This window comes from Haplochromis burtoni, unplaced genomic scaffold, assembly GCF_018398535.1.
Source record: "Haplochromis burtoni strain Fernald_Lab_line unplaced genomic scaffold, NCSU_Asbu1 Contig_89, whole genome shotgun sequence".
Classification (NCBI taxonomy): Eukaryota; Metazoa; Chordata; class Actinopteri; order Cichliformes; family Cichlidae; genus Haplochromis; species Haplochromis burtoni.
This window is the reverse complement of record NW_024582450.1, coordinates 14,931-24,518: the sequence shown is the minus strand read 5'-3', so window position 1 is coordinate 24,518 and position 9,588 is coordinate 14,931. Positions and strand designations below refer to the sequence as shown.

The following is a 9,588-nucleotide window of genomic DNA, read 5'->3' as shown; positions in this document are numbered from 1 at the left end:
TGCATATGATGTGTTTTATAGTTTGATGAAGCTACATGTTTCTGCTGTCGCAATATTTCTGCAAACATTTGACTTTCTATTGATGTGCATGCTAAGTATGTCCATGTTGTTTTTTAAAACCATTGTGTAAAGAAAAGTAAAAATCACAAAATAAAATCACAGCACAAGAAAAACCACTTTTGTTTTGCTCTTGGGGAGAAGCTTTTAAAAGCTTATTTGTGTGCAAAGTCAGCGATCGTCATTGACCTTTGAAACAAAAAATAAAGATACCAACCAAAATCCAGCTTTATACGGTGAGGAGTTGGAAAATAGCCATCATGGTGAATGGAACTTTGTCTTATTGCAAAATGTAGCTGAGTCTCTGCTGCCCCACTACAGCTGAACTTCCCACCTCCCAAATAAAACTTTAACACCTGATTCCAACCCTGTGGTAGGAAACTGATAAAACATTTTCATGCATGAAGCACAATCATTGTTTAGTTCAAATCAAAGTAGATTAATTTTATTTAAGTTAAAAACTGTGTACAGGGTCTGGGTTCAGTATTGGGTTCTGATTACTAGACATATTTTCTGTGCAAGGTTTTTGACTAAGACTTGAATTTTGAGCCTCTAAGCCCATCCAGTCTGTTTTTTTCAAGGAATTAATACTGCAAAAATCTGACTCAAAGTATCATCAAAGAACAACACATGTTCTCTTGCCTCCCTGTGTGGCCTTCTGGCAAACTGTAGAATTAATATTAAAATTTTATTAATCAAATTTAAAGCCCTTCATGGCCAGGCTGATGTTTGTGCAGCACCACTGCTAACAGCATGTTATTGCAGTCAGTCGTTTGAGGCTGTAGCAAATACATTTCTCTGCATTTTCTAGTTATCCTGATCATTTGGTTATTTCATTTTGACCTTTGTTGTCATCAGTTACTTTTAAATATGTATTTATGTGTGCTGTGATATAAAAAAGTATTTCTTATAAGTTGATTTTATTTAAAATGTGAAACACCTTATAACTTTGTGATTTAAAATGTAATGTATGAACAAAATTATTTTCATATTACCTTATTATGCACAGCAAATTAGAAGTAATACAAAATGTAGTGAGATAAGGATAATATGTTGCAAATTCTAAACAGTGTTACTTAATTTAAAATCTTCTTAATAATGTGATCAGGAATATTTTAGTTTCCACCTCTGAAAGTGGACTCAGTGAACCAGTGATGCATGTCAGAGTCTGTATCAGAAGCTCACAGCTGCAACACTGCAAATAGTAACTGAGGGAGGCTTTTGTAAGACTCTGTATCACTGTGTGAACACTGGGCCTCTATATGCTCCCATACAGTAGTAATCTCCTGCATCTGCAGCCTGAACTCCATTGATTGTCAAAGTGAACTCAGGCTCAGATCCACTGCTGCTGAAATGACTCGGAGTATCAGACTGGCCTCTGCTGATTTTGAGAAACAGCCGTTTGGGAGGCTGTCCAGGTTTCTGAAGGTAGTAACTAAGTCCAGCAACTCCTTGTGGCACTAATGGTCACAGTGCTTGACAGACTTGGCTTTACAGAGTCAGAAAACTATTGGCAAAAAACTTTGAAATGAGGACTAAAATGATTTGAATCTTGAGGAAAAAACAACAGAAAATGTATCAGGTTAAATCAGAGAAACATGAACAGCACAAACTGAATTAAAAACAAACAAGTAAAAAGTCTCTCACCCTGACTCAGAAAGTCAAACATTATAATCAGAGTTACTGGAAACATCACTGGACCCTGACCACTGCTTAGAGTAGAGCTTCACCAACACTTCCTGTTGGCATCTGATGTGTTTTATAGTTTGATGAAGCTACATGTTTCATTTGTTGCAATAATCCTGTAAATGTTTGACTCATTATTGATGTGCAATTTTATCAGCGAATATTATCCATGTTGTGCTTTAAAACAATGCTGTAAAAAAAGTTGAAATCACAAAGTAAAATCACAGCTTAAGAAAAACAACTTTGTGGAAATTTCGCAAAACGTTATTAAATACAAATGCTCCATCAAACCTCATATTTCTATCACAACAATACATTTTTTAAATACAGAAAATGATATATTCCACGTTATAGTTTCTATCAGCATTGTATAGTTCATAGAGTATTTTTTCATTAGTAAATCATTAGAATGCATTATAGTTTATTAGTTTATGTACGTAAATAAAAAAGTGCAACTGTTTCAATCAGTAAACTTGTTTTAATAACAGACATGCTGAGGGAGTTTTGATTGATTGATTGATTGATTGATTGATTATTAATAATTAATTTGTCCCTAGGGAAATTGTTTTCAACATAAATTCACATGACTTGCAAAGGAGTGGGGGGCTGGGCAAGAGTTAACCCATGTGGACAGCAGTCTGGTCTTGCTGCCAGTGTTCCGGCGCTGGACATATTAGCCTGCCTACTTTGGTTTGGAGTAAGCACTGGGAGTCATTGGGAGGCATTGGGAGGGGGGTGAGTGCATCTCTGTGTCAGTGTATTTGTTTAATTTGAGCAGACAAAATTCATTGCTACATGCAAGAAATGTATTTCAGTTTTGCTATTATCCATACACACATAATAACAGCCCCTCTCGCTCAGAAGGGCTGTTATTATGTGTGAGAGCAGGTCTGCAGATGTCTGTGAGCACACAGAGCAGAGATCTGAGCAAGAGCAAAAGCCAACAACTGATCAACAATGAATCTTGTTTGCTGAAATTAAACTTTTCTTCACTCAAAATAATTTTCTCCTCAAAATGCAACATTTGATCTTGCAAATTTTCTTTAGGTTCGCACAGAATACAGGCACAAAAATAGCACCAAAGCCATCTGCCGTGACCGGTTGGCGTGAGGGACACCTATTTAAATGTTAACTGTAACAAAATACATTTACTCAGATTTTGTATTAAATATGTGATGCCGGTACATGTATTCCATTACTCTCTAACACTGGAGGCTATAAGCAGATTCTGTTTCTGTGCTGTGATGAGCTCTGAAACATGACTGAAACTCTTCAAATAAGCCATTCCTCTGCAGATGATCTGTTAGCTGTTTGGCAACTACTCTTTCAAGAATGTTTGACATGAAAGAAAGCTAAGACTAACTGGCAAAGACGGCTGGGTCAAGAGAAGGCTTTTTAAGTAAGTGTTTAACTACTGCCAGCTTGAAGGCCTGTGGTACATAGCCGATTACTAGAGACAGGTTGATCATGTTCAAGATTGAAGCATTAATTAATGGCAGGACTTCTTTGCGCAGTCTTGTAGGAATGGGGGTCTAAAAGACATGTTGATGGTTTGAGGAAGCAGTTACTGAAGTTAACTCAGAAAGACCAACTGGAGAAAAAGACTCTATATGAATATTAATGGCACTGAAAGTTGCTGTAGATAATGTTACATCTGTGAGACGATTATGAGTATTTTTTCTCTCTAATGGTTCAAATTTTATTTGTGAAGAAGTTCATGAAGTCATTACTAGTTAATATTAAAGGAACGGTTGAGTTAACAGCGGTCTGACTTTTTGTCAGCATGGCTACAGTGCTGAAGAGAAACCTTGGGTTGTTCTTATTTTCTTTAATCAGTGATGAATAGAAAGATGTTCTAGCTTTACAGAGGGCTTTCTTATAATGCAGCAAACTAAAGCAAAAAGATGATCTTCTAACTTTGTTTTACGCCATTTCGTCTCCAGCTTATAAGTTATCTGCTTTAAGGTGCGTGTTTGAGAGTTATACCACAGAGTCAAATACTTTTGATTTGAGGACCTCTTTTTCACATGAGCTACAGTAACCAGAGTCATACTTAGTGAGGAGGCAAAATTATTAACAAGATGATCGACCTCTGTTGGAGCAGTGTTCAGATAGCTGCTCTGCTCAGTGTTGGTACAGGGCATTGAAGATGATAAAAGGGAGTGAATATTTCAGAATTCCCCAAAAGAAGTGTAGATGAGTATTTAGTGCTTGGTGAGGTTACTGTCAGCTCTGTGTTCACTGGTCTGTGTCAGAGTTTCTTCCTCTTCAGCAGCTGCAGTCATTTTCTGCTGTAACAGCTCAGTGTCTCTGCAGTCTGACTGAGGGAGGTTTTTGTACGACTACAAATCACTGTGTGAACACTGGCCCGCTGTGGAAACTCTGACAATAATAAACTGCTGCATCTTCAGTCTGAACTCCACTGATGGTCATAGAGAAGTCAGAGCTGCTTCCACTGCCACTAAATCGAGTTGGTGTTCCTGACTGAAGCGTTTTTGCATATTTTATTAGGAGCTTTGGAGCCTGTCCAGATTTCTGTTGATACCAGTACATAGCATCATCACCATCATCAAATCTGTAAACAGCTTGGCTGGTCCTACAGGTCAGAGTGACATTGTTTCCAGGAGTAGATGTCAGTACTGGAGGTTGAGTCACAGTCACCTGACCGCTGCATCCTGCAGACAAAAACAAATCATTCATTTATCAGCAGAAATCAATGAGAGAAAAAGCAGCACATCATGTTTGAAATGTTGCTGAGTGAATGAACCTGTAAAACAGCAGCAGGTCAGCGTCCAGATGAGGATGGTGATGAGAGTCATGGTGATTGTGCTTTCTGCTGTGTTGACTGACAGATGTGAGTCCTGCAGTGTTGAAGTCACAGGACTATAAAGCTTCTCAGTTCTCTGGAGGATCAGCTGATGATGCAAAGCCTCCTCTCTATGGAAATCATTTCTCTGCTCTCAACACACAACAAAACAATGTGAGAAGAAATTTTATTCTGGGTGTTTTACATGATGTATATATGATTGGGTTTAGTAGTAGCTGTTATTGAAAACTTGGTATTAGAAAGTGTGAATATATAATACAGTATCATGACTTAATGGTTATATAGTACTGAAAATTTAAATAATTTTTTGAGTTAATCCAGTTTCACTGAAATGTTTGGCACCATGTTGGATATAACATTTTATGCTGTTGACTAAATGAATTAGTTTTCATACAGATGCAGTTTGTTAGTCTGATGTGATGAAAAGGAAGTGAAACAAACAGATGACAAACTTTAACATTTCCTGTACACATTTCAATTATATCATCAAGAAAACAAATACAGCAGCACATCAACTAATTATTTATTCTTTGTTAAAGCCTAATATCCACCGATTTCTCGGTTTCTGTGCTCTGTTTTATCAAAATATCATCATACAGTTAATCCACAGGTCTGTTAATCTCTGTCATGTATCGTAACTATGTCGTGTCAGCTATCTGTCCTACAGTAGAAGTTAATCTACTTCTTCTCCAAAGGTCGATTCTGTTCATCTGGACATAGCGTTTTCAGTAGGAGAAACGTTTCGTCACTCATTCAAGTGACTTCTTCCGTCTCAGCAGGTTTCCCCAATCTTATACACAGTATATTTGCATAATGACTGAAACCATTTACATCTTTTGTGTCTGTGATCTTCCCTCCAGCTGGCCCCATGGTCAGACCCTCAGTCTCTCTGCTTCAACCCTCCTCTGAGAAGCTCTTTGGAGGCCCAGTCACACTGGCCTGCCTGCTGACCGGCTCAGAATAATCTTGATGTACATCACATTTCCACCGGATGCCTAGCTGCTTTCCTGCTGGGTGATTATCATCAACTCATTTGTGCTCATCATTCCTCCAACCCCTCTTCACCAAAGATAAGAACAAACTGACCATTAGTTCAGAGTAGATTAGTTAGATAAGTGTAGTTTAAGTTACTGTTTAATTGTTTAAGCGATTATTGTTTTGTGATCATTAATACATGATTTTGATTTTACTTTTCTCCTGCTAAATCGCCGTAATAAAATTTCCTGCACTTAAAGTTTAAGTTTATGACATTTGCTTTTTAACCTTTAATGAAACAGTAAAGATAAATGTCTGAGCTTTATTCTTTATTAGTGAAAATTGCTCTTGCAGGTTTCCCTAGCCTTATTAAAAAAATCCTTCCTTGGAGCCTGCTGTCCAGGCTCCCAGAAACAAGAAGTGCCATGATCTAGAGGGGAGCTGCCATAACAGGTGTGACGATGGTGTTAAGATTTGACCTTCAAAGATACTCAGGTTTCTTCATATCAGAGCAAACAGCAAAGACACTGGGGCGAATCCCCTCATCCATATCGGCTCCGGCTGACCTCTGCACTACCTACTGAGTAAGACTTATAGGATCAGAGGTTAGAACTTTTTTAACAGAGAGCAGAAGTTCAACTATTGTCTCATCAGTCAACAGAATATTTTCCCAACAGTTTTAAAAGGGTATCATAAAAGTGTTTTTTTTTTGGTAAAGATGAGCTGTTGAATTCTTTTTGGTGGCCTTTTGCCTAGGAACTCTCCCATGGATGCCAGTCTCCTTCTTATTGTTGAATCATGAACTCTGAGGCAAGCGAGGCATGCAGTTCTTTTTTCGCTTTCTTTTTAACCTTCTGACTGAATCATTAATGCACTATGGTAGTAATTTTGGTTGGCCATTCCTTAAAAATTGCTCACGCAATTTCACTCAAGCGTTTGTGCATAATTCCAATAGCCTGTGTCTGCAGAACTCAGCAGCCACATGTACAAAGAAGCCAATAAATTTACACATAGGGAATTCTTTTAACCTGTCCAGCAGAATTATGGTCTGAATGCTTTGTTGTGCTAATCATATTTGCTGCCCCAAGTGGGCCACCATAGACTCGCCATAGACTCATCTTGTTAATGTTTTTGTTTTACTTATTTACTTTGTATTGTTTAATCATATCATTGTCTTGTGGATATTGGACCAGACACAGGATAAAGCAAAAGATTGGCAAAAGATGAGAGAAGAAACTGGAGAAATAGCAAAAGGAAAGGGGGAGAGAAAAGATTCAAGAAGACTCAGTGAACCAGGCATCCATGTCACAGCTGCAGCACTGACAGTAACTAAGGGAGGTTTTTGTATGGCTCTCTATCAATATGCGCATGATAAAGGGTTGTCATACACTCTATACAGCAGTAATCTCCTGCATCATCAGCCTGAAGGCTCAGATCTAAACCAATCACATGACCACTTCAAGATGACAAAGCAACAAGGTACTATATACCAGTGCCCTGTAAAACCAGCGTCACGATAACAATATATTCGCGGTGTTTTTTCCTAAATACTTTCGTCACGTTTAATCTCCAAGGGCAGTGCTAGCAAGCACTCTCTGCTTATGACCAAAAAATAAAAACAAAGCAAAACAAAAAACACCACTTTCATGTTGGTGGAAAAATGTACAATGTCGACCAATCAAAAAATGATATGGCAACATAACATTTGCTTGTTTAGGAAGAGGGGGAAATTTTAGGAGTGGTGGTGAGATAGAGAGAGAGAGAAAGAAAGAGAGCAGAAAAAAAGAGACAGAGTGAGCGAGTTTTGAGATGTGAGAGATTTGTGACATTTAGTGTGTTTGTGGTTGTTACAGTAAAAAATACAACTTTTCTACTCAGAGTTTATGTTTTTTGTCTGATTTTAGATTAGCTGTGCTAATACAGTACGTCAAAATGAAAACATAACTGTAAATTCAGACACGTGAGGTTGTGCTGAAAAGAATGATACCAAACAGGGCAAAGTAAATAGTTTTTAGAGGTGAAATGTGGAGGTAAAATTAAAAGTAGTCAAAAACGGCCAGTTATACCCTGGAACCCAGAGGGTTAAACATTTTTTTTATAAGTAACACAATAATTACTTTTCCTAGTAATTAATTACTTTTAGAATCTTGTAACTCAGTTACTAAGTCAGTTACTTTTTTGAAGAAGTAATTAGTACCAAAATTAATAACTTTTTCAAAGTAACTTGCCCAACACTAGTCTTGTACATACAAATACTAATAACTGAAATGTTCCCTCAGATATATCAGTGGTCATTGAAATGGCAAAAACATTGAGTTATATTAGGTTTTGGCTGACTTCTAAATAATCCTGACTTCTGACACAGGCCAGCGTCCAGATGAGGATGGTGATGAGAGTCATGGTGTTTGTGCTTTCTGCTGTGTTGACTGACAGATGTGAGTCCTGCAGTGTTGAACTCACAGGACTATAAACCTTCTCAGTTCTCTGGAGGATCAGCTGAAGATGCAAACCCTCCCCTCTATAGAAACTATTTTTTCTAGTCTCAGCACACAGAAGACAAGTTACAAATAATGAGAAGAAACTCTTCATAGATTTACACTAAATATGATGATAATGGATTATAGCAAAAGATTATAGCAAAAGAAGAGCAGGTAAAGTTTTGTTCCATTCTGTATTTTATAAATTTTTTCCCTTGGATTTAAGTTGCTTACAGGACATATTGAAGATTAATAGCATTTTATGGCATGATGTTAATTTTATTTCAACAATGGTTTGTGTTTCAATTTACTTAGAAGTGAGAATATGACACTTTTCAATTGCAGTTCAGTCATTTTCTGCTGTAGAAATGTAGAACTAAAAAAATTGGTAAATACATAAAAAATTAAAAAAATAATTTCTAAACCATGTCATTAAAAACTTTAATATAACATAAGGTATGCATTTTGGTCATTTATAAGAAAGTATTGAGTGATTCTGAACATAAAAGTGATTTTGAGTAATGAGTTTCATGTTCAGGAGGTTTTTGTACGGCCACTTAATGAGTTTGTATCACTGTGGTGGACTTTTGGTGGAGGGACCAAACTAATCGTCGACTGTAAGTACTATAAATTTTTTACTTTGCACAGATAGAACCATTTAAAACGTGTTTCATAAAATGCTGAAGAGACATATGATAAGTTCAGTGATTGTTGTTGATCATTTTTATGATTTATAAAACAAAGTTGATTTCTGAACTTGACTGAGCTCAATGCTCATTCATCGCTACCAGTATTTTAATTTACTGAAAATGTATTTAGATTCTCTTTCTTTTCATATTCTGCACTCTCAGAAATAGGGGTGCCAAAGTGTACCAAAAAGGGTACAAATGCTTGTCGCTGGGGGTGTTCCTTTTTGAAGGACATTTCTGTACCCTTTAGGCTTGGTACATTTTTGTACCTTATGAAGTTGTACCATCTGAAGTACAATCATGTACTTTCCTAAGACATAAATGTACCTTCAAACTATAGTACAGAAATGTTCCCTTGAAAAGGGTACAATAGGGTACCTATGAGGGTACCCCCCCAGCGACAACCTATTTCGTACCTAAAGAGACAAAAATGTACCCCAATAGTCCAAAATATTTGGTTATTTAACCATTTATTTTCAATAATAGAATCACATCAAAGCATTTAAACAACCACAGGAATACATCCTTGATTACATTCGTATATTGCCATAGGACATGTCAAGAAAAATACATTCATTTAAAAAAAGTAAACAATCACATAAAGACATTAAACACCTGAACACAATGTTTTGACGGATCACACATGGCGTTGAAAAGAGTGATACTTGGAAAAAGCTGCCTGGCAGTCATTTATTCCACAAGTGATGCCGAAATGAGGCTCATGTGCGTGTACTAACCCAACATGTGTAATCAACTTCCTCAGAGTAAATGCCCTTTTTGAACATTTTGAAAATTTGTGGAGTGGGGGCATATTTAATAGAGTTGGTTAAGTACCCTGGTGACACTTACTGGCAGGGGTTTGTCTCCCTGGTCTCGG

The 9,588-nt window shown here is 37.1% G+C and overlaps 1 gene segment (V, D, J or C); it reads right to left on the bottom strand.

The window, feature by feature from the left end:
* Nucleotides 1-3,782: 3,782 nt before the first annotated feature.
* On the bottom strand, nt 3,783-4,605 carry LOC102310949. The segment is given in 2 exon segments: nt 3,783-4,418; nt 4,511-4,605. Coding segments are annotated over 2 exon segments (378 nt in total).
* Nucleotides 4,606-9,588: the final 4,983 nt, after the last annotated feature.